The following is a 26,345-nucleotide window of genomic DNA, read 5'->3' on the forward strand; positions in this document are numbered from 1 at the left end:
GGTGTCTGTAGGTTACGAGACTGTATCCAGCGGCCTCGGTTCAGTTGGACCCGTTTGATACTTGCTCACATGATAAGTATAAAGACCCAGTCATATTGCTGTTCAAACTGATTCTCAGCGATCGGACAGAGGTCGGGGTAAATTAAGCTCCCCACTGTAATGAGCGCAAAATTATCACAACATGTTACATATTGGTGTCAGGCTTTAAGGAGCTATTCACTTTCTTCCAGAAAGTTGTAATATGTAGTCAGAGCCACAGCTGGTTAACCTACCTTATCAGTAAGGCTGGAAATACACACAGGCTTGATGGTTTTTTTTTTTTTTTAATATGTATTTCGTTTCAAAGGTGCATATTTAACATGCCCAAAGTTTAAAATAAAGAGGTCAGCATATTTACAAGTAAAGCTCAGGCTTCAGCCACTCTAAAGCACTGAATATTTTGCACCCACCTTCTGTTAAAACCTTGTGTTTGCAAAGAGCAGAAACTCAAGACAAAGGTCGGATAGCTGTGAATTCTTTAAAGCTGTTGTAGTAGTCATGAAATAAGAAATACTATAGCTGAAAATGGGCACAATAAGATTTAACAACCCCCTCTATTATTTGTTCAATCCATGCACAAAAACAAGTGTGACAAGACAAAGTTTTCATGGCACTCTGTGCAATAGTTTGTTTTTGTTGTTGTTGTTGTTTTTTTTTTTATTAAAGCAAAGTAAATGAAATATGGCTTTAACCTTATGTTTTGTTTCATTTGGATGGACTTTTTTAAAACCGTTTCCACTTTCTGTGCTAAGTTAGGCAATCTGGTGAAACTGCTGCATGTTTACTGTGTACCTGATACAGCTGTGGTGTCAGTCATCTCATCTCAGCCTTTGCAAGAAAGCCAATAAGTGCATTTTCCAAAATCTCCAGATATCTTTTTAAATTGATCATTTGCTGCTTCAGTAACAGGTTTTGTTTCTTGGTATCAGTTAGAATCCAATCATACATTATTTTTTCAGTCAACAGAACATCTGGTACATGGATAATATCAAATGTAGATTATATTTTTTTGGCTTGTGGTACATTGTCTCCTGTTTTAATGTTGTATTTATTCCTTAGATTTTCACGTCTGTACTAGAATACTGGAAATAGAGGTTTTTACTTGAGTTGAGTAAAACAGGATGATCTAGTTTTAAGAATTGTCTTCTGTTGTTCTTTTTGTTATCTCATAAATGGAGCAGGAGCTATCAGCTGCAATATTAAAGTTCATCTGGGAAACCTAGAGTGTTGCCACCCTACCTGTTTAAACAGCCTTGTTGTCTGAACCCACCCCCTCACTGCTATGGCAGTTGCATTTGATGATGGGTAAGCAGGTTCATGCCTCTTCACCCTGTTCCTTGAAATCCAGAAAAGCAGTTTTTGCAAATTGGCAGAGTGCACTGTCTGCAGCAACATTTAGAAAAGCTGTACTAGCCAAAGTCAAACCCACATAAATACTCAAACCTCTCAAAAGAATCTCGTTTTATAAGCAGATGAATAACTGCTTTTCAGTGCGTTTCACCTGTTGTTGTAATAAACTCATCAGATTCAATTCTAATCCAAACTGACACAACGGGGAAAAATTACGCCTAATAATAAGGTTGTATACAAGAACAGATGTCCATATGTCTGTGCTGTTTTGACTTGGATTTTTATAGAAGGTGAAAGGCATTACGGGAGTATAGAAATACACTCAGCAGAGTCAGCCAAGTGCTAATACCTTAACAGTGCACACGCACACACATCCACAAGCGGTGTGTGGAAGAGAGAACAGCTTTAGTGAGGATTTGCTCTGTATTAACCCTGACAGGGAACACAGAGTCAGCTGGAACACAAGGAAGCCAGAGTAGATAGACCTGTAGGAAAATAGAGGGGAAAAAGCAACAGTGCAGGGAGGTATGAAATACACTGTCGTCAAAAGGACGTATAAGTTGAAATAGGGAGTCCTCCAAGCAGCAGCTAATGACTCGAAAATACGGCACTAAAAGAAAAAAGACGACAGCTTTTAAAAAGTGCTGTGCATTTTGAAACATGTCGATCTAAGATAGGTACGACTGGTCCAGAGACGGCAGCACGGAGCACAATGGGGCACCCCAATGTGCCCCTCTCACACAAACACATGCATTCCCAGAGGGACAAAAACAGATCCAGTCGACTGCAACCTTACACACCAAATGGTGAGTAGAAGAGTGGCATGACTGAATATGTTACACTGTAAAGAAAATTGTTAGAAGTCACAGATCGTAGATATTGGCTTTTGATGTTGTTGTGATTGCAACACTAACAATAGGGAATAGCACCTGCATGGTGGTGGTTGTTGTTTTTGTGCTTCACATAAAACTGTCTGCACTTAGGTAAACAAGATGTTAGCTGTCTTGTTTGAAATTATTTTTTTTGTATTTATAACTAAGATAAGATTCAAACCAACAAGCTCTCCTGTAGTTTCTATGAATTTGTAAAGGGCCATTCCAATTTTCATAAAACAATTTTTAACTGGCAATGCTATGTTCAGCCTGTTCTTCAACATGTGTTTTCATCAGTCCAACCAGTCTTTGTTGTTAATTCCTGTGCAATGTGACAGTTGCACAACCCTCAAGTCTGAGCTTCATAGTGCACAACCATGAACAACAATGGCATCGATTTTTTTTCCATTTACATCACTGCTGTGTGGTAATACAGTTTATATGCATGATAACTTCACTCCATTACGTCTTCACTTAAATGGATTTCACAGTGAGAACAAAGCTGAAATGTGTCTGATCACAGTTATGTTACAAGAGCAACACTCTAACCGAAGCTTTATACTTGGTGAATGATCATCTTTTCTGTACAAACAATGTTTTTTGTATCCAAACATGAACTGATGGCCACAGCAGAAGAGAGTGTAAATCAGATTTGATTAGTTAGCAGTGAGGTGTGCCAAGCTTCTACTGCAGCACTGTTTCGTTAACTCTGTTTTTTCTGCTTTGCACAAGTATATGTAGGCTATATACCGATACTAGTGTATATATATACACACAACAAAACCTTTAATGCAAGTTCAGCAGGTCGTGCAGTTGGATATTAGTATTCTACAAATTTGACTGTTGTCTAGTAAATTCAACTAACTTCAAATCCAAATTGTTTGGCTATAACCGGTAAGGATGGCAGACCTCTTCTTATGAAAGATTTATATTATATTATTGAGTATCTTCTTATGATTAGTAAGCTTTGATGCTGATCCTCAGTAGTTGTCCAGACATCCTTTTACATACAGTTTTACAAAAACACAGTAACACTTTTGACATTGTATATATGAGAGCTTACAAAACTGACCCTAATTCTCTGAATTTTATATATAATACATCCTACTTATTAATACTTGGCTTACCTTTTTTTTAAAACATCATTTTTAATGTCTTTTTTGTATCTAGGGAAAATGTTTTATGCTTTTTAACTTTGCACTGTCTTTGTTGGTCTAACTAGAATCCTGTACATCTGGTACAAACCTGACCCTAACCTTCTCCAATCACAGTCCCACAACTTTCCATCTAGCTCTAACTTTTAAATTGTCCATCTTTGTAGTTTAGCATCCAAAATCTCACCTACGTGTATTGCTTGCTATCAAATATCACCATGCAGACACTGCTTGTTCAGAGTTAATCGTTGTGTTTGATTTATTTAAGTCTGGGATATCAAACTTAGGGCCCATCAAATGGTCCAGTCTGGCCTATTGGATAACTCTGTAAAAATATAGAAATTTTAAAGAAGAAGAGCATAAACTGTATTTTCATTTATTTTACTTTTTATTTTACATTTATTTTGTCTTCTAACTGACAAAGACCGTAAGTAAGAGTAAGTAACAGATGAACCATTACTTTAGAAAAATAAAAGCTTTTTTATTATTACTACTCGCCCAGTGAGTCTTGTTGATGGATTTAAAAAACATTTAATACAGCAGCATTTCTTTATAACGCAGAAAAGCTGAGACATATTGTTAAATTGTACTTTTTTTTGTCTATAGACTTCTAAGTAAAGAAAGACAGAACCAATTGGAGGAATTCTTTAGGTCATTACTGTAGGCAGTGGTTTCACTGGTCTGCCCCTTGATGTAAAATGAGTTTGACGCTCCTGCTTTAAGCTAATCCTTGGCTTTCTCTTTCTGTGTAACAGCATTAACAAACAGAATGCTAATAAACAGTAAACAGTATAACTGCTAAACATGTGACTCAAAGCAGCACCGGGCACAAGTTTAGCTTCAAAGAGCTTTTCTCATAGGATGACATGGTTCAACATGTACTTAAAAAAATGCTGATCAGTTGAATGTAAACAAGAAAGAAGCTGACATCTAGATTTTGTGTGTGGAGGTTTTACACGAGGAGCACCTTTTTCATGTTCTTATATTTACTGTTCAAAGTGCAGTAAAACATTATTTCTCTTGTGTCGTGCTTTGTTTCATGCCCTGCCCAGCTCTTTGTAACATTCATATTTCTCATGCCATCCTTTTATAATTCTTAATATTTCCATTTTCCTGATTGCCCCTGCAGACAACTTAAACAATGCCTTAGGCGCTATCAGAGTCCTCGGTGTGGAGCTCATTGAAGATGAGCTTAAACCCCATTTGAACACAGTGATGGCCAGCATTAAGGAGAAGAGTAAGTTCCTTTAGGTATAACACTATGCAAAGCAATATAAAATATTTGATGGCTTTTGTTTGTTTTTTGTGTGTGATGTAAATCTAATGAGGGGTTAATGTCACAGGTGCATGCAATGTATACGAACATGTAGGAATATTTAACAGCACCTATATCATAGGCCGCAAAACCACACTGATAAGAAATGGCCCCATGAAGAGAGATGTGCAAGGCAGTTGTAAGCACTAAGAAGAGGTTAAGCTATATTTGTGTCTCCCAGCAAGTCAACAGCAGGATAAGAAGGCGGCAGAGGGAATTAAGCGTCAGAGAGGTCACGCAAAAAAACAGATTACAAGATTCAGTTCAGGTAACTTGACATATAGTCTATGCAGTCTCTTAAGAGACAAACTCTTCTAAGGCTATATAAAGGGAATCCAACAAGTATTGGTAGTGTCAAAAATATTAATTATTTTTAAATATGCAATTCCACTTGTGTCCAGAGAAAGGTGCTGCTGAGCAGGTGGTGATCAGTGGGATCTTGCCAATCCTTGCTCTGAGCCTGAGAAGCAGAGGGCCTCTGAGTGTGCTGACTGCAAAACTAGTGGCTGAACTTGCCAGGGAATGTAAGTAATCAATGCTTATATTGTTCTTTATCTATGTACAGTTTATTATTTAATACAAATAAAGTATAATGTTAATCTATAGGTTTGCTGGTGAACCCGAAAGCTTTCTCTCTCTGTTGCTTCAAGTGTTATTAGTCTAGTACAAAGTCTTCTTTCTTTACTGTATATTATTTATCAATACACTTTATCAAGGTTTCTTCTTCTTCCCATCAGCTGTGATTCGTAAAGGTTTTGGTGACACGGGCTTGGTTGCAGCTTTGTTGTCGGTCCTGACCAGTTCAGACCAAGAATTGCTTTTCCACGCAGCGAGGGCCGTCTCACGCATGTCTTATGATAGCGGTAAGTTAACACAGTCTGAAGCTTCTATCAAATTCAACACTGCATTTTACATTTGCTTTATGCTATATATCAAATGTCCTGGATTTATTTATTTTTTAGTTAAACAGTACTGAAATAGAAAATACAATCTTATTCATTGTCTTTATGGAAAATAGAAAGCAGCCAACAGGGTTTCTGCTAAATGTTTGACTTACAAAAAAATCTGTCAATGTGAGGAAATTTGTTTAAAACAAGTCCCATGTAAAAGTAAATAAATAAAGTTGGCTCAATAAATTGATTTAATATTCAGTGCTCACTTTCCCCTTCAGCTAAGCTGCAGCAACTATTACTACGCCAAGGTGCGGTGCCTCGTCTTGTTGCCATCCTGCTCCAGTTTCCTGATAAGGAGGCCCTGGGGGATGTGTGCCTTCAGGCCCTCTGTAACATCAGTGGAATGGGATTAGCAGAGGAGGCCGGAAGGGTGTGGAAGAGAGGAGCGTCTGTGAGGCCGGGGGAGTCTGTGTTTCACGGCGTTTCTCCTCACACCTGTGGTTTTGACTCTTCTGTGACTCTGGTGCGTGTGTCTCAGTGGGGGCCGGGTCAGTACGCAGTCAGCATCGAGGTTTTCCAGCGCTGCTCGTCCTCTTTCTGGAACCTTCATGGGAACAAACGGACTGCTCACTGGTCCCCCTTTTCCAGCTTTGGAAGCTGCTCAAATTTGTACAAGCTGCTCAAGTTCTCTACAAGGAATATTCCACGGACAAAAAGTCTGAAAACCCGTGTGTTCCACACTTTCCTCTGAAATCTGGAAATACACAAATGTCTCTGGGCTCTTCCCGTTTACTTTAATCAGAATTTTTTGATTTCTTCTTCTTGTTTGCATCTACTTTGTAAGGTTCAATCAAGGAACTATTTATTTATGTGTATTTTCAGAAATGCTAACTTTTGCAACTACATGCATCACGACACGGATTAGGCAATTCTGCTGTTTTAGTGTCACACTGTGCTGTTTAAATTTGGGCAATAAGTGAATCAAGGATTAGAATAAATAAATCACGTTACATCTAAAACATTTTCTATAGTGATGCTCTTCATGTTGAATCATTTCACAAGTGCTTGAAATAATTGTGAATTCCTATTCAAAGGCAGCAATACTGAGAATGTTGTTTTCCTATGTGTTATCGCTAATTCAACTTTGTGCTAAATCTTTGAACGTTTGGATATCTTTGGGAAGCTTTAAATAATAAAATAATTTCAAATCATGTGTGTAGGTGTCTGTACTGAAGTCAAACTTCACAATTACTTTTGTTAAAGTAATTTTCAAGCATGAATAACGAACGTTCAGAAACATTGTTAGCAAATTTTTAAGATTGTGCAAATTGAGATAATAACAGACCATTTGTCATTTAAATATATAAACTGGGTTTCTTTCTCTTTTTTTCTTACAAATGTACACTCACTGGCCCCTTTATTATTTATAGCTTGCTATTACTGGGTTGGACCTCTTGTTGCCTTCACAAATGCTTTAATTCTTCATGGCACAGATTCAACAAGGTGCTGGGTCCGTATCAACACGATCATGCGCTTCCTGCAGATTTGTCAGCTTCACATCCATTGTGTACAACAATACTCAGTTGGTTCCAAATACATGCAGAGAAAATATTTACCACACCATTATAACATCTGAACTGCCAAAGCAGGGTAAGATGGATCCGTGCTTTTATGTTACTGACACATTCTGACCTTACGATTAAATGTCGTAGCACAAATTGAGTCCTCATTCCTACTCTTTAATTTTGGTGAGTTTATAGTCTCAGTTTCATGTTAGCTGTGACACCTGATTTGGTCTTCTGCTGCTCAAGCCCATCTGCTTAAGAGCTGTGCTTTCAGTCATGCTCTTCTGCACAAATTGGTTGCAATGAGTGGTTATTTGAGTTAATATTGCCCTTCTATCAGCTTCTATAAGCTGGCCACAATCTCGCACTCTTCTGACCTCTTATCAGCAAGAGAATTGGTGCTCACTTGATGTTTCATCTTTTCAGACTATTCTCTGTAAACCCTAGCGCCAGAAAATCCCAGTAGACCTGCAGTTTCTGAAGTATGTGGGAGAGTGTGTCTTGTGCCAACAACCACACCATGTTCAAAGTCACTTAAATACACTTTCTTCCCCATTCGTGCGTCCTGGTCATGTTTCTTGTAAGTACGATGATATGTCCAACACCTGCATATTTATGCTTTCTTTTTTTCTCTCACCCACTCTGCCATGTGTTCATTGTTTCAACGTTATTCAGGATTTCCTGCACCATATCACCTACCCTGTATTTTCACCCTTTTAGCTTCAAACTACAGGGACACTATATCTGCTCCTGGACTATTAATATATTTTAAGCAGCTTTTAAAGTTCAGGGGAAATGTCTGGGAAAGCCACTACCACACTGAAACAGCCACGAGCAGCCTCTCAGAAACAGTGTGATTACTAGAGCTTAACACTAGATGGCAGACATGTGCTTTGGAGTTACCTGTATAGTATTCATATAGTCTAAATATAGAATAAATTTAAAGGCAGTTTATGACTTTGAACATAAGCCTTCACACATGGATTGAATTTAATAATGACAAGCCGCTTGACTGCACACCTCACCAGGTATGCAAAGATATTTACATAGATTCAATTAGTCTGCCTTGCTTTGCAGATATGAAAGCAGTTTGGGACAGTACCTAAGTTAAACTGAATGCTTATCCCTTGCCTGCACATTTGTTAACTAGAAATGCCAACACAAGGATAGACACAAGTGTAGTCAAGTGTATCTTGCTTCTCGATCTTTCTCCCATTTCTCTTCTTATAATTACCTCTCTTATTGGTTTCATCCCGCCTGAGGCGTTCTAACGCAGGGGCACGTCCTCTAATCAATCCTAACTTTATTACTCTGGGAACCACTTAAATATTTGATGTGAGATGAGATGAGCCTTGGAATTATTTACAGGTAGACAAGAGTTGCACATACCTGTTACTAACGACTGTCTTGATCGCCCTCTGGTGAAAAACGCTTAGCTGACGTCTTGTTTAGGGGAATGAAATGGATATTTACGTAAGAACACAGGATAACAGACAGGCTACCATTTATGAATTCTCATTACTTAGGATAATTACCTCATGATTGCCTGTCTAAATCTAAAGACACTTGGTCAAGTTATGTCTGATGAATCAGGGCCTCAAGGTTGAGAAGTTTTAACTAGGTTAAAAGGATTTCATTTAAAGCAGCAGACTACCTTCTTTACTTGGTGAAATCTGTCAGCGTGCTGTTTTTGTGGCTTTCAGCCAAAAGCATTCTGCACACTGCAACACAACAAATTGGTTAAAAAAATAAAATAAAATAATGGCAATCTTTTTGGCTAGAGGACACTTGTAAAAACTTTCAAACAGTAGAAGGTTTTGTAAACAACCCTCTGGCTTTTTTTAAAGCTCGCTGAGCAGGCTATATATTTTTTTAAAAATTAGATTAGATGTAAAGATTTGGGGTTAATTAGCAACCAGCATCAAAGTAAGGGCCCAACATAAGCTGTGGATTGCAAGTTAATTCATCTCTGTAAAAAGATCTCCTCAGAAAAATGCAGGGCCCAGTGAAACATCTGTGGTAATTCTAGCTGTTAGCTACAGTGAAAGGTTCATGGACAGCCCTGCTTAGTTAGCATACAGTATGTCTTTAGTGGTTAGTTACTCTGTTTCCATATGCTTTATTAGCTAGTTTAGAAAGATGGCCTCAGAAAGAAACACATTTCCTTTTTTGTGGTCTTTTTGACCAACTGTAACAAGCTATAGCTGGGAACACTGGCAGTTGTCAGAGAGAGCCCTGGTCCTTTGAATTCTTTGGATTATACCTGAACGAAGAAAGAAACAGATACCAGCAGGAGCCTGCTCATTTTTCTTGTTGCTTTTTGAGTGTGTTTAAAGTTCGCCTTAAATGCGTAGCTGGTGCTTTGCAGTCAGTGTCTAGCAGACAAACCTGTGTGCTTACAAAAAACTGGCAGGCAGTTGAGGTGGTTTAGGTATGGCTAGGATGCCTCCTGGGACACCTCCTAACTGAGGTGTTTTGAGCATGTTCTACTGGGAGGAGGCCATGGGGCAGACCCAGGACACACTGGAGAGATGATTATATGTCTCAGCTGGCTAGAAATGCCTTGTTGTCTCCTCGGGAGAGGACAAAGAGGTAGTCCGGGTAGAGGGAGGTTTGGGCTTCTCTGCTTAGACTGCTGTCCCTGCAGGTCACAGAGAGACCAGATCCATCTTCTGCCAGGCAAGTGGCAGAAGATAAAAAACATCTCTGAAAAGGTGTTTGTATTTGTGTAATTTTTTGCACTTTAGTCTTCCATATGCCACAGGATAACAACAGTAAAAACTGACTATCTGCCACACTATTGTCAAGATCTGTTTTCCTAGTTCTTGTTTTTGTTTTTGAACAAACATATGATGAGCTGCACACATGAAATGTTTAATCAATAGCTCCAATTCCTCTCTGTAATGGGAGATGCTAGAAGCGTGCATATATTATTTTTAATATAAAACTTATTAATAATGCATGATGAATTTTGCATTCTGTGCCCTCACACCCCGTTAACATGGCTGAAGACTGTTATATTGCTTGTCTTTGCAAATAAGTCATTTAAACTTTAATCCTGTTGTTTTCTGCAGAAAGAACTCCATGTAATTGCATTAGGATTTCATTGTGCCTCTAATTATGCCTTTTTTCATTTCCCTTTCGTGGCCCTTGTTATTGTTGGCCTATAGTACCCTTAAAGGATAGATACAGTGACACAGCTTGCTGACTGACTCCACACACATCATTCATTTGATACGGACAAACTACAAATAACTACAGAAAACTAACAAAACATCTGCATACATACACACATCAACACATATACACGATGCTTGGGTGTCAATCCGCCACTCAATGGGTCAAATCACTTTGATAGAGCTTTCCTCGGGGGATTGCTCCTTGTCTTTAAATATAACAGGTTTGATTGTCAAGCAGACAAGAAAACAAAATTCTCCCCCTCTCTGACAGCCTGCTGCCTTTTCAGTCAGGCAAAATCTCACTTATGGACCTTTGTGACAGGTCGATGACAACTCTCATCAGCATAGAGTCCAGATTAGCATTACCCAATCGATTCCTCTGACAAGTGCAAGAGAGTTTTTGGACAAATCCACCCGGCTGTATTGTGCACTTTACCGAACTCAGAGTTAGCAGAAAAGTTAGACAAGAAGTCTGAGAATAAGTTTAAACCTAAAGCTAGGGGAAAGTGACATCGACACAGATCGACTGGGAGAGGAAGATCAAAAAATGCAACAGGCACACAGTTCTTCTAGAACTTGTACAATATTGGGTAGAGTCACTATAACAACTACAACTCATTTCTTCAAGTGATGCTGTGTAGTTTTGACAGGACTGATTTTTAAACATACATGCAGTTTGAAAACATTATCACTTCAGTGTTAAGTGATTCAAAATTGTATCACCGCTTATTGTTGAATTATTCATAAGCTGACAATTAGAGTACTTCCTGTTATGAATAATCAAGATACTTTAAAAAGTCAGAACTGTAGAGACTCATTATGACAAGTGACAACACCTATGATTACTGACACGCAAGCAAGAACAACTAAGATCACTGCATCCAAACTGAGGCCAACTGCAGTTTGACCAGACAATATGAAAAATTACATTATAAAGCTGCTCGGTGAAGAAACTGGAAGATTGTTGCCAAATAAAAATGACTCTAAACACAGTCGCAGCAGCAAAAATGCACCATTGTGTCGGCACTCACAGACACAGTGCCAATGCTACTAACTTGACAGCAAAGATACTATTTGCACTATCTAGTTCTGAAAACTGAACAGCAAAATGCTTTACACTTGGCACTGGGGTTGACAGTGAAAATTACAATTTGTACAACAAGTTACAGAACTCAATGTTTATGGACAGTATCCAAAAAGGGGGAAAGAAAACTTGCTAATAAGTACAAAAAATGCACGACAAAACTTGCTAGAATGTGATGAATATTGACAGCTCATTGTTAAGTTAGATGAGACCAAAATAAATGTGCTCAGCTAAGATTCAGCATGTTTTGGCATGAACCTGGCCAGGGATACCGCAGTGAATGCATAGTGTTGTCAGTGAAGCACTGAGCTGAGTGTGATGATACGTGGCTGCATGAGTGGAAAAGGTATCGGAGAGATGAAAGAGATGAGATAAAATCACCCAAAATACTGGCTGACAAGATGACTCCCAGTCTCCAGGAGCCTCATGGAAAAATTCTAACATGATAATGATCCAAGCACCTGTGCCAAAAAAAAAAAATAAAAAATCACACAAGAGTTTCTGAAGAAAAAAAAAAGAGGATGGATGGTAGGGGGGACTGCCCTGGCAAGGACTGTTGCTGGACTTCAGAGAACTAAAGAACAACACAACTCCTTAAATATCCCTGCAGAAATATATGCACTTCTGGTATCCTCCCTGCTGAGGAATCTGTCCTCAAAAATAAAGAACATACTACGTTTTGAATCCTAAAATCGATAGGGGTTCTGACCTTTGTTAGATTGAGTCTCTAGTTTCAATGTTTATTTTTTTACATAAACAATTTTAAAAATACAGCCTCTGAATTATTTACAGAGGCTCCCAAGAAAATGAGCAAGAACAAGGCAGGATGGATCAATGTTTTCATATTGTTTACATCAAATACAGGCCCTAGCATTCAAATTTTGCAGCAAAAATTGAGATTCACCACACTGGGATTTCTTTTCCTGCCAATAATCTATCCAATTATGGTGAGTCTGTGAGTCAGTTTCCTGTTGTTAGCTGAAAAGAGTGGCACCTAGTGTGGTCTGCAAAGTTAGACATGTTGTAAAGTCAAAGATGCTCTTCTGCATGACATGGTTTTGAGGAATTACTGTTGCCTTCCTATTCCTGCCCATTCTAATGCTTGGTTTGAACTTCCCCTGGTCTATATACCTTAATGCACTGAGTTACTCTCATTGGCTGATTAGATATTTGCATTAATGCAAAGCTGAATAACTCACCAGCCGTATAATAAGTTGGCTGATGACTGCATAATGCACAGTGAAATGCTTACACTATGAGTTAGCTATTAGCTAAGAAAATTCCTGCTAGTATATGTAACTGATAACACAGCTCAAAGCTCGAGACATCTGGGAAAGTTTGAAGCTTTTCTTGCAAATTTTTCTAAGACGGCTTGTGAATGTTTTTGTGTTACCTGGAATTTTTATTAATGAAACCTTGATGGAAGTGAGACTTCCTGAATGAAAACTAATAGGTTTTGCTAAATAGACAATTTGAGAATCTGTGAGAAATTATTCTCCTTATTGAACTGTCAGTATAAAAGCTGCTATTTTGAGCTCTCAGTGGATTACTGTAATGCCACCACAAACACCAAAATGAATTGCTAGCAAGAAGCAGCGCTCCTCTGCACTGATTGCTGTATCGTTGTTAACCAAAAGTTGTCTCCCATTAACTAGTCTTAGCAATTTTCTGCTCCCAGCTTCAGTACCTGCACTGGAAACACGTCAGTGTCATTTCACTTATAACACAACAGCAACTACATGACAAAAGGTTTTAATTTTACAGCATTTTTTATTAAAATCTTTCCTTTTATTACAACACATGGAGTCACTCAGATGCCAAAATTTTAATCAAAAGATGACAAACTTGATACTAAAGGGGAAAATTAAACTGAACTTGACTTGTTGTGATAACAGTGAAAACAGCAAATTGAAATTTCATCCAGTCTCAGATGGCACACCTGTTGCTGCCATGTCACACTATAAAGCTCTACCGGGTTATGACAGGCAGATGTTAAACTGAACACCAAGCACCAAAGAGCCTACCGCGTCCCAGGCAGCTTATTTTTACCCGGGGATGTCAGAGTGCTGAATGGTCGGCTCAAACGCCGGCTCCTTCACTTCTATTTCTGTACTGACATCACAAGCGAACGCGGCACAGATGTAGCTCTCTCCTGCTGCTCTGAGCGACAGAATAAGGCTAGTACTGGAACAGGCAACAACAACCACGACCAAACACCGAGGCTGAGCTTGAGGCTTGTGTCTGCGCATGTAAATGTGTGTGTGTGTCGTAGTGGATTGGTGGGAGGGGAGGCCATCTGTCCTGGCCTATTATGTCCATAAGACACACTCAACCTCATACTGTGAAACATAAATTGTGTATAAAAAGGAACAAGAACAGACCAATTCTGTATTTGGTTTCATATGGGGGTTTTATTATTAATGGCTATTTTGAAAGAATATTGCATCTTGACATTACCAGCAGGGGAAAGTGGGAACATGAACAAGAGATGGAGGGAAGGGCAGAGGAGTGGCGCACAGAGATGACACGGCAGATGGTTGATTGGAGATTATCACTGTGGGAGGAAACACCAGGAAGTCAATTAGAGGAGGGGACAGCGACACTCAGACAGTTGGAGGACCAATCAAAATTAGTTATATTTGATCATGATATTTAGAGCTGAGCACTCAGAGTCCCAACCTTGAGAGCTGAGAGAGATTATAGGCCAAAATGACCAGTACGCCCCTTTGTGAATACAAAATATGACAAACTGAATCATGGAGGACTGTAAATGTGTTTCTCTGTGTGCTGAGCTCCAAGCTGACTTAAACAGTTTTAGGAGCTTATTATTACTGAGACCTCTGACAAGTTATTTTAATCAGTGCTCAGAAAAACAAGAAAAGAACGAAGGACAAAGAGGCAGAATGCAAGATGACACTAAACGCAAACAGGAAAATATAGCAGCAACAATCAGACAAAAAGGAAACTAGAGAGTCGACTTTGACAAAACATCACAATAGTCCTCTGACTTTCTTGTCAACCATCCTTTTTTCCATCTCATTTTTTTTCTCCTTCCTGAGTCAGTGAAAGTCTCACTCACCATTTCCCTCAGCCTGCAGGTCTGCATTATGGCGTGTATTGCTGTCATTCTGCTGAATAACGATGACAGTGTTAGTAAGCACGGCTATCACTTTCTTTCATAATGACTACAGCTACCCTGACAGGCAATACCTTGGACAACTCTTTTTCACTCCTCACAAACACTTCCCACTGCAAACATATGCTCATACGGTGGCAGAAACAGCAGATAGCAAGAAGTGTTGAAACATGTCACTTTTAGAAGTATTAAGGCTTCCCTTGTACGTGTGACTCAGCAGGAGTTTAGCGGTTAAGCTCGAGGCTCTTATCCCCACAAAACAAACTTTCAGTGTTTTATTTAAACTGAAGGATCTTTCAGGTACAATGGCTCTGAATACAAATGCTACTCAAACTCCTGATTGAACTGCCTAGAGCCCAAACAGGAAAAAAGAAAGTAATTGAGTTGTAAAAGCTCAGTTCTGAAGCAGGCCAATTAGTTTCAACACTGAGGAAATAGGACTTGTCAGGGAGTTTGCGAAGGGCAGACTAAGGGAGAAAAAGAAGCAAGGAGAGGGAAGGGTTTATGCTAATGTGTGTCTTAGTACTGCTCCTGTCCCGGAAAATATCGGGGCCGAGAGGCAGCAAAACCTGGGAGTGCAATCTACATGTGACCCCCTAGAGAAGCACTTTGTGTGACACCGGGAGGAGTGGCTGCTCTGTAGAAAGGGTTATGCAAATGTTTTCAACTTTCCCAAGGAGCGAGGTTCAGATTTAGCAGCGATGCATGGACGATTGGCAAAAAGTGAATATTAACTGAGAAAATAAAATTAAACATAAGAGAGAAAAGTATATTAGTGGCATACCTGTTGGGCAATATGGCAACCTTTGCTTACAACTTCAAGCTCAGCATATCAGTTGGTTAACAAGGTGGTGAATTTGTAATTCACTGTGACGCTCAAATAACTTTAAACCTCAGTATATTTAAAACACAGTCACAGCCAAAAGTTTTAAAGGTCTTGAAATTCATTCCGATTAGAGAACGAAGGTCTGTGCCGTCCACTGATTGCACTCAAGAAGTGCAAATGTTGGCATAACTGTGGCAGTGGTAAAAGTTTCAGAATTGTCAAAGTCAAAGTAAATTATTGTGTGGGGACTATGCAATTTTCTAAACTCAGGAGACTACAAAGAACATTAGAAGTCATCCTCTGGGCTTAAGAAAGATTTGTGTTCAATTTTTGTGCCAATGTGTCCAATTATTGATGATGCATTTCACTAAAAATGTAAAATTATAAATAAATCTACCTCAAACTGACATTGCCATCCCCTGAGTTTTAGCAAGTGTGGGTAATAGTGCTGTTAGTGAAAAACATCAACAGCAAATGGCACCTTTGCAACAAACAAACAGAAGAGTTTCAAGGAAGAACCCATCTGTGTTCAGGCTAATCAAAACGCATTATCACTACATTTTTCCCCAAAGCTGCTGCCAGTTGAGGTCTGACTGATTAAAGTCAGGCACAGGGCTGCTCTCTAGCAACCCTCCCAAGCCTAATTAAGATACTTGGCTGATTAGAGACTTGGCTGATGACAGCTTTCACGTTGATATCACATTGAACAACATCAGATACAAGCTTAATGGAGCATAATAGAGCACACTTTTAGCCTTTTATCCCTTTTGAACACGTCAACAAGTATAGGTGCCTGCTCATCATCTAAAAGCAACACACCGACCGTTTGTGATTTTTTTTTCCTTCTTGCCCCATTCCCCATATCTCCCCAGAATGAAAAACAAAGCTGCCAGGCTTCCCTCCTCCTCCTCTTCTCTTATTTCCTCTCGTCTCGCCTGATCTGTCACCGAGTGTCTCCCAGCCATCACTCTGTCTGACAGACGGACTATCTCTGAGTCGTCAGTCACTCCACTGCCTCTACGCAGCCGTCATCTGTAGCCGGCAGGGACACCCCCTGCAACACACCCGTCACGCTGCAAATGAAGAGAGGCCCCTTGTCTCCTGAAATAGGGGAAGCATGAGGAGAATATATTGTACAGATTAAGGAGTCTCCCTTCACATGTGGATGTTGGCATTGCTGTGAGTGGTTGTAATGTGAGTTTTAATAGTCAGGATGAGGTTTGACCTTCAAGTTGCACCATGTCTCTTTGCTTTAATCTGATTTAGCACACTCTGCCCCCTGAACTACATTTCCCCCCCTGGTGAAACAAAGTGTTTGCATAATGTCTTATCGAAAACACAAGAACATAAAATATCTTGTAGATAGTCTGAAATATAGACAAGTAAAAGCAAATGAAACACAGAAAAGACAAATGCTCTATCTATCATAGACATGGAACAAGTGTTGCATTAATTTCCGCTTCAGCAATGACTTTTACTAACAAAATAGAAACGTAACTTTGATGCAAAAGTGACAAAAACATGCTTGCCTTCAGGAAGTAGAGGAGCAGCTCCCGTCACGTTTGCCAAGCCCATAAACATTTTTCAAGAGGTGATTTGCAACAAGCCAACCACAGATGTAATATTTAAAAGTCAAGTAGCTTCTTCAAATACTTTGGCCGATTAGATTGCAATTCATTGCCGACAGTCGAGTGTAAATGGAACCGTGAGATCACTTGCAGTCCCATGGTTTGTTTCCTAGACACATTTCGAGTAGGTGTAAAAGGCATTGTGTTTTTAAAGCATGATTTCTATTAGTCACAAGTGGAGTGGAGTGGTATGTGTTGACCTAACAAAATCTGGCTTGCAGTCTTTGTTTTTTTGTTTCTTCTACCGACAGCAAAGCGAATGCATTTAAATTTTATTGCACGTTTCAAGAAAAAGACAATTCAAAGTGCTAAAGATAAGACAGAATGCTAAATTTAGAATGTTATATTAACCTAAAAATAGACTAAAACTGATTATGTAGCATAGCGATTACAGTACTGCTGTTGTGCAGTATGAAACAATAAATAGACAACATTCAAGGCAAACACAGACATGATGGAAGGTGTTTTAAGATGGGTCTTAAATGTGTCTGTGACTGTCAAGCTTTCTAAAGTGATGCATAACATAACATTATGACCATTGAATCAGTGACCGACACTGATTTTCTTTTCATCAGGGCTCCTGTTAGCAGGTGGGATACATTAGGTAGTAAGTGAACATTTTGTCCAGTTTGACAAGGGCCAAATTGTGATGGCTAGTCGAAGGTCGGAGCATATCCAAAACTGCAGCTCTTGTGGGGTGTTTCCAGTCTGCAGTGGTCAGTATTTATCAAAAGAGGTCCAAGGAAGGAATAATGGTGAATCAGCGACGGTGGCATGGGCAGTACACCTCGTTAACATAAATATCCAATCAGCCAATTACATGACAGCAACTCGATATGGCTCAGTTGACCTGTTAAAGTCCAAAAAGAGCAACACAAATAAGAAGGAAGGAGATTTTGAATGTCACAGTGTTGTCGGTGTCAGGCTGGGATGGTCTGAGTATCTTTGTATTTGAGAAAATGGTCATTTTCTGGCATTTTCCCCACACAATCATCTCTGTGGTTTATAGAGAATGGTCTGAAAGAGAGAAAATATCCAGTGAGTGGCAGTTATCTGGATAAAAATGCCTTGGAGATCTTACAGCAGGATAACAGGCCATGTCACAAATCTCAAATCAAATCACACTGTTTTCTTGGACATGACAGGAAGTTCACTGTACTCAAATGGCCACCAGAGTCACCAGATCTCAATTCAATAAAACAGCTTTGGGATATGATGGAATGGGAGATTCTCATCATGAAAATGCAAGAACTGTGTGATGCTTTCATGTCAGCTGGATCAAAATATTTAAGGAATCTTTTCAGTACTTCGTTTAATCTATGTCATAAATAATTAAGGCCATTCTGAAGCAAAGATTAACTAATAACAAACACAAAAAAGCTCTTGCTCTTAAGCTGTACCACATCAGCTTCATCTTCATTTAAAAAAGGAAAAGGAGAGAAAAAAAATGCATCTAATTTGAATTGGACTACCACATTTTTGTTTCCAGGTAATAACTCTCACTGGGATTATATGCTGGTGAAGTCTGACAAATTACATCTTTGGCCATGCCTGTGGTATACTCCTCCAAGGCGACTTTCCATTTAGACTGAGGCAGTCAGATGGAGATGTGAAGTTATAAATGTGTTTTCCCCCCTCAAAGCATGACAGATAGCTGCAAGAGATTTGAAAAACACAACAGTACAAGGGAGGTACACATGTGTGTGCTTATCAGCACGTGTGATTAGTTCTGTGTAAATAAAGAGAGCCTTTCTCAATATAGATACACCCACCAGAGCTATCATGGTTAATAATGTGTCAGGGAAGATTGATGGTCAGCTAAACAGATGGGACAAGCTTGTTCATGTCTGTGCCTGTGTCAGTGCTCATGGTGGCGAATAAGTATGTAAAAACGACAGTTACATTTTATTCTTCCCTGTCGTCTGCCTGTTAATTATTCCTTATCCTCTTTCATCTCAATTCTAAATACGTACCATGTACTTACATCCATTTATAAATGGCACATGGACTTTAAATGAAATCAGAGGACATATTAAATGCTAATTATAATGTAGTCCAATCCCAGTGCACTTCAATGGAGAACCCACTGAATACGTCTGAATGGGGTTTTCAAAGTGTTGCAGCACAATTAGGCAGAGTTTGAATACATAATCAAGACACATGTCAGCTTTTGTAAGAAGTGATTGTGAACACATTTTGCTGACTGTACTCTGAATGCCGTTTTCTTTATCCCCATTTGTTCTTAGTATTTTCTGTCTTCACCAAAAATGGCCCTCCCCTCCTCACTTCTCCTGGATTACATCTCTCTTCTTTGTGTGCTTTGTCAATAACCGCTTTCAGCATCGTCAAATAAACACAGACAACACACTGCTGGTCACTTTTCCCACAAGTCCTCAGCCAATAAAAGCAACTCTTCTGACCACGAGTGACTGAGTGAATAAAAATAACTGCAAAGCAAATACAGATGACAATTGTTTGGTTATTTGAAGTGGCATCAAATCCAGTTTTCAGTCCAAACACAGTCTAAATATTCAACACCGCTGGTCACACAGATGCCCAAAGTGACCTTGTTGTGTCTGTGTATACATCAGATAATGTTTGTGTCTCAGTGTGAGTGTGTGCCTTGTGGAGGGTATTTTGTTTATTTCCAGGTTGGATGTGCTGGGATGAAAAAGACGACTGTATATTTAATGAAATCAAGCCAGGTCACCTTTATTTATATAAGACAACCACAATTAAAGTAAGGGATATATAAAATATATAACATGAACACATAAAAGTGAAATCAATGCACAATTGGCTTTAACCTGGATTCTTTCTAGTTGCAAAAAAAAGGTCTAAATGACTCTGCTTACTTGATGCATGATCTCAGTAAGGATTTCTGATGGTGGTCTCATTCACCAGTTTCAAATCTTACATACAGCATAATGGACAACAAAGCTAAACATACTTTGCATGTGGCTAATTTTTGATTGTCAAGTTGCTGCCATATAAGTGTGCAGTGTCATTAGTTTCTCCGTCTTAAAAATGTATATTTCTTTCTGGAGATCTTTCAAAGTTTTTCTTTCTGCTTTTTCATTCATTTTCAATCCAGTTCTTGAGCCCGAACATTTTCAGAGGAATGTTTTCTCTATTTGTTAATCCACTTAACGCTAATCTATGAATCATTCGTGCATAACGATTTTTTTTTCTACATAGCATAGCATAATCCCAAAGCATCCCTGGATAGTAAAACACACACAGGCATTCTATACTTAAGCACAAGTAAAGATACTAGTGTTAAAAATGCTCCAGTAAAAGTTCAACTTCTTTACTCAAGTGAAAGGGAAAAAGTACCAGATGAAATGTACTCAGAGTAAGAAAGTCCTAGAAGAACATTTCTACCATCAGTTTTAATGCAAAGCTCACTGAAACTTGTGCTACATTAATGTAATACTAAAATAATATTAGTAGGAATACAAACTTGTTTCAGTCTAAATATTAATTCTAACAAATGTACTCAGAATCAGTTAAGTAGAGCAGAGAAAAAGAAGGTTTGTTTTCTGTTGCCTACATTGTAGAGGGTGACTTTGCCTCAAAACAGGAAAATGAGCACAGCAAATGGGGTAACCCTAAAAACAGTTGTAGTGGCTCAGTGCGGGAAAAGAAAAAGAATCACAACTCAACAATATTTGAGTGTCTGCATTTGGGTTAATTCTCCTGGTCTGGTCACTCTACTGTTAACACCGGCCTACTTTAATCCCTGACTATGGCACACTCCCCCCCCCTCTTTAATTTATTTTTATGCAACATCCCCTGATGATTAATACATGAGCAGGATTGACTTTCACGTGTTACTGTTTAGGACCAAATGGGCTTGATGTTTGAAGGCTCGCAGTGACATGAAATAGTAACTCCCCCTCAAGCGTAACGAGGAGTAGAGAGTACAGATATTTGTTTTAAAATGTAAAAAAAAAACAAAAAAAACTACTCACTTAAAAACTACTACTTAAAAATTGATCTTTCAATAAACAAACTCAATGTTTCAGCAGCACTCGAAGCGGCCACACTCAGTCAAGAGCTAGCTAACGAGTGAGTGCCTGTGCTGTGACAATGTGTCAATGACGTCGCATTGTCCTACCAAACTCTTAAAGAAAGCAGGTAATCCATGCTAACTGGTCAGGGATGCACAAAATTGTGCTGCTGAAGGGCAAATTCCAAGTTCCCGTTGAAACTTAATGCATCTATATAAGGGAGTCAAATTATAATACAAGAATTTAACGCATAATGTAATGAAGTTTGACCACAAAAACGATTTTAGCAGGCCACACATGTTGTATGAGCAAACTGCACGTATTTGTAATATATATTGAAATTAATTGTTTTGCGGTATTTTTATGAGAGTCACGCCCTGTATTGCACGCTTAAATAAACTGCTCCACCTATTTTACATTTTTCTAGCAAAACATTAAGAAATGAGATGTGGCTCAAGACTTTTGCACAGCCCTGCGTCACAGTACACTCGCACAACCAACAATTCAGTTGGGTTCATTTGTAAACATATTCTGACTCATGTTTGTCTAATGAGAACAAATGTAATTGCCTTGCACTCGTTACTGTGATAGCGTTTACTTTTGTATGCAAGTCATACACTGAAGTATCACTACATGCAGCCAGGAAGGATGACAATAAAAAACTTTAGCTTGTCACTGTTGACTCTATCATTTCTTGGTGTTCATATCACGAAGACTAAATGAAACATTGCCAAAAGTGAATTGCATCAATGTAAGAGGGAAAATTAATCGGTTTTATAGGAATACTTAGTTTGTATTGCATCAGTTGAATTCTCTATACAGATGTTTCCTCTTCAACACAGTATTATTACTGACATCTGAAATACATTTACCATTGTATCTGACTTAAATGAATCCCACTGACCAATTTGTTGATGTGATTTTGATGCTATAACCCAAAGACACAACTTTTAATAAGATTGTTTTGTCCTTTGAGATACGGACACTCTCACCTCTTCCCTGTTGTCTGTCTCCACCTCTCTCCCCATTTGAGGGGAGGATCTGTCCTTGTTACATGGTGGCATATTGACTTTTGCTGGAAAATAGACATCATGTATCCTTGGGGTCGCATTTGTCTTCATAGATACTGTGTTGAGACACCGAAAGAGGGTACGAGACACACAGAGTGACACAGAGATGGTCAATAAGCAATGAATGGAGACGACTACAAGATGGAAACAGAGTGAAGGACGGGAAAAGAAAGAGACATGCAGGGAAACAGGACACAGAAGGACAAGAGAAAATGGAGGGAAAGCTGGAGAGATAAAAAATGATCTTCAGATGTTGGCCGGCTGCTTTGGGCATCTGGGATAGGAGGAGAGTGTGAGTTGATTAAAGTATTGTGTTAGCCCCATGAGTACTGACAGCCATCTCTTCTGTGATCATATTTTCCTCACCGAGGAAATGCCATCCCACCTCTCCTCTAGATTTAATCACACGAGAATTTGTAGAAACAGCTGGCCTCAATGTCAGCGCAGGGCTGCTTCTCTGGGATCTGTGGAGGGATGCATTGGGGAGACAGATGCCGATAACTAATGGCCATCGCTACACACCCGTCCTCCCCCAAAGCTGTGCATGTAGGGAGAGAGACTAGAAAAAGTTTTGCGAATTCCTAAAAATAACCATTAAAAGGTCAAATCATGTGCTTATTTCTATGAATAGATGCCATATTGCAAAAAAGGTTCTTTTAATGTGACGTTTTGTTGATTCCACCAGTATCAGCCTATTTCTTTCACACCATTTAAACCTTTAAACTGTCCCAAGAGTATTCAGTGTTGTATCTTTACCAAATAAACTTCAGTATATTGTTTACATGATCAAAATAAATTAATAAACAACAAAAACAAACAAACTGAAGCTTGCCTAGTGTTTCTAGTCTCATTTTTCCAAGTTATGGACCCAGTAATTCCACGTCCTCCAGATTCCCAGATAAGGCTCTCATTCAGACCTGCTACAATCCCACCTACAGCTACTGTGTATCGATTCTTGACCTCTCCGGCTTCACCTCTGAGACAGTTACTACACACTTCAAGTTTCAGTAAACATTGGTAAACACTGACTGACAGTTTGGGTAATCAGTAAGGTTAAGAACCCCATCCCTTCCATGTTTGCTAACATGGTTTCTGCTCCGTTATATCACAGGGGTTGACAGGCCATGGTACTACTAGTCTCAGTCCAGAGCCTGGATAAATTGAGAGAGTTGTGTCAGTAAGGGCATTTAGCGTAAAATCTTTCCCATAACAAACATGCGGATCCTCACTAAGAAGGAGGAGGATGATCTGGTGTGGTGACCGCTGAAAAGAAGAAGGAAAAGAAGAGCTTCTGTCATAGCACGTATTGTTCTTATCAATTCTGGTTTATTTGGCTAATAAAGAAAACAGGACCACGATGACAGTCACTGCTGAGCAGGTGGATGACACGACTGGCACAAGATGGCAGCAGTTTCTGCTCTCGCTTAAGTAGGTGGAGGAGGTGGGAGCACATTGCACATCTCTTCTTCTTCTTTTTAAGGCCAGGGTTGCATCAAATGAACAAACGGGTCTACACAATGTCTTGCTTCAATACACATGCAGTAAATGTCAGATTGTGTTCTGGGACAAATGAGCAACATACAAAATTTGAGTGTGTGTGTGTGTGAGAGAGAGCAAGAGCGAGTGAGTGTGTAAGTATTCTCTGCATGGCAGGGCAATTCATTCTGTTGTGACAGTAATTCTGAGAGATTGTATTGATTGGTCCTGATGGAGGATGAGATATCAAGCAGAAGGACACTTGTCTCTGTCTGTCGTTTCACTCTCTCTTTGTCTGACACACACACACACACTCACTCAGGCACCCGTCTAGAGAGGCCGCATGAGTGGATAGAAATGGAAAGTAATCACACAGTTAAGTGATTACACAACAATTTTAGTTTCGCAGTCTTCGCTCTATGAGTCGTTCTTTTTCGTGCCCTTCTGAAGTCCACCGTATTTTAACGACAGAAAAGGGAATTCAGTGGCAGCTCACTTCATCACTGCTCTGCACGACACTGTTTTTCTTCATTCCCTGGATGTGCTCCACTGCAACTGTGGTTCACTTTATGTCACAAGAACGCCTTCATTTAAGGTTTATTTTCTGGCAGATCTGCTTCGCCTGTGTGTGTGCGGGTTCGGGTTGGTGGGAGGTTTAGCTTATAAAAGAGAATTAGTAGAAATAGATATCATAATAAGCTGCAACCCTTTGTATTGTCATTGTGCCCTGTCAGTACAACCTCAGTGGCTGAGCAACATGTGGCTGTCCTATAAAACAGCAGTGCTCACATGATGCGTCTGCTTTATCTCTATTGATTCTGGCTGGTTCAGACCTAACAGGTATCATTCCTCTCATTACTCAGTAATAGTCCTTTAATTGGTCTATTATTGGCACTTTTTTTTAAGAACCTAATTGGCGTTTTGCAGCGTAGCCAGCAGTTCCTTCTGGCTGCCAGCGAGAGTGAGGGTCCTCAGGGCGCTCTCAGGTGTCTGAGCTGATTGCCTGCCTGCCTGTTTGCTCTCAATCTGTCAGGGCTGTGGCCATTCTGGCAAAAAAGGAAGCGAAATTGCCAGACAACATTGTGAAAGTGTGTGTGAATGTGTGTGTGTTACCCGGGAAGGCGTCGGCATGGCACACCATCCTTCAGGCGGCACCATGACAAGACCCATCTGCCAGCCAAAACAGGGGGACTGGTCGGAGCGGTTCTGGCACAGAGTGGCACAAAAACAGCTCCTCTCCACCTTCCGTTAATAAGCCTCATCTTCTCTCTGTCATCCTCGCCTGCTTTCGCACCGTTATTATTCTCCTTTATCCGACCCTGTGCTGTCTTTGATTCGTCCCCTTTCTTTGAGAGCCGAGTTATCCAGCTCTCTTTAAGCCTCACCTTGTTTCAATTAAACTGATGAGCTTTTTCTACTGACTATATAAAATGTATATTAATCACACTTTCAACAGAAATCTGTCTTATATTTATACTTGTATTAAATCCTGTCTCATATCTATCCCACCTACACCCTGTACGAAATAGGTGGGTGGATTAACAGAGTATTCCTATTGATTTATCTCACTGAAAAACAGACTGCCATAGATATTTTCGCTCACCGCTTGGTATTACATTACACCTGCAGATTTAAAGTCTTTCCACTGCATATTCTAACCCTGCAGGATGCTAATTTGACCTCTGCTGCACAAATTAAGACGTGCCAATAGCAGGGACGGGTCATTTGGATGCAACAATATTTAAAAAAAAAAAAAAAAGCTTTGATTAAGCCCAATATGTGGTTTTTTTTGTGTTTGTATGCATGTTTCTTGGTTTGCCCGACCTCAGACTTGGTAATTGGAAGATGTTTATCAGCCTGTTGCTGCTGCTGGAGTGTGACTGACACCAGGTCGCAGTGAGTCATTCACACAACAACAAACACAAACATGTAGTAACAGAGAACACAGCCAGATCCCATCAAAAGAAACAAACACAAGCTGATATACACACAGGCCACACATGCTGCCATGCTCAGATACATTATTCTGCTTGTGTGTGTGTGTGTGTGTGTGCTTCCTGTGACTTTTCTCTATGAATTTTCAGCCATGCTGAAAGTAATTTTCTTGCAGAGGCTAAGTTCATTGAGGTTGAGGATGTCCAGACTTTGCAGGATATGTTGACAGCAGCCGCAAGGACCAACATACACACAGACCATGTTGCTTTCAGCAGGACTGTCCACCTGGGAACGCCGTAGGGACTTTTCACTGACTTCACTTTCTTCATTTAGCTGCTGTGACATTATGACTGTGCCACAGAACACTGTCAGGTCTGGTTTGGGAGAACCAGGCCCCTGTCCAGTAATTAGCAAGCTGCTATAGAAGCATGGTGTCGGGACAGGGCTGCCAAAGTGACACAGCAAAAATTCAGGGAAAACTAATTTGTTGGGCTGCTGGTGTTTGTTTTGAGCCTTGAGTAATACACAGCAGCTGTAGCAGCAAATTTAAAGAGTGGCACTAGAGGGGAGAGTATGCATGCCTTTACGCTTACATTTATATTTACATTTTTGAAATCCTTTCACATCCTTTGTATCTATTGCTCTTTTTTTAAATTTTTTTTTAAAACTTAATCTTTTCTATTTGATATCCTTGGACAGTAGGGAGTTTTAAAATTCAGATTATCTTATCTTATCTTATTAAAAACACAAATCAGTCCAATTGTTCCCAGTGCAGCAGCACACTCAAAACGATCCTGTCTTATACACAGC

General features: G+C 39.6%; 1 protein-coding gene across 2 annotated transcripts; it reads left to right on the forward strand.

Moving 5' to 3' along the window:
• Nucleotides 1-1,795: 1,795 nt before the first annotated feature.
• Nucleotides 1,796-6,631, forward strand: LOC102211355 (uncharacterized). Of its 2 annotated transcripts, XM_005725914.1 has the most exons (6): nucleotides 1,796-2,195; nucleotides 4,545-4,652; nucleotides 4,912-4,998; nucleotides 5,132-5,254; nucleotides 5,468-5,593; nucleotides 5,902-6,631. In XM_005725914.1, the coding sequence occupies exons 1-6, from the start codon at nucleotides 2,102-2,104 to the stop codon at nucleotides 6,372-6,374; spliced, it is 1,011 nt and encodes a 336-aa protein (XP_005725971.1). In that variant the 5' UTR covers nucleotides 1,796-2,101; the 3' UTR covers nucleotides 6,375-6,631. The 2 variants fall into 2 exon arrangements, with proteins under 2 accessions (XP_005725971.1, XP_005725972.1); XM_005725915.1 differs by lacking the exon at nucleotides 4,912-4,998 and having other exon boundaries at nucleotides 1,797-2,195.
• Nucleotides 6,632-26,345: the final 19,714 nt, after the last annotated feature.

This window comes from Pundamilia nyererei, unplaced genomic scaffold (genome assembly GCF_000239375.1).
Source record: "Pundamilia nyererei isolate P.nyererei 1_Seehausen unplaced genomic scaffold, PunNye1.0 scaffold00017, whole genome shotgun sequence".
Classification (NCBI taxonomy): domain Eukaryota; kingdom Metazoa; phylum Chordata; class Actinopteri; order Cichliformes; family Cichlidae; genus Pundamilia; species Pundamilia nyererei.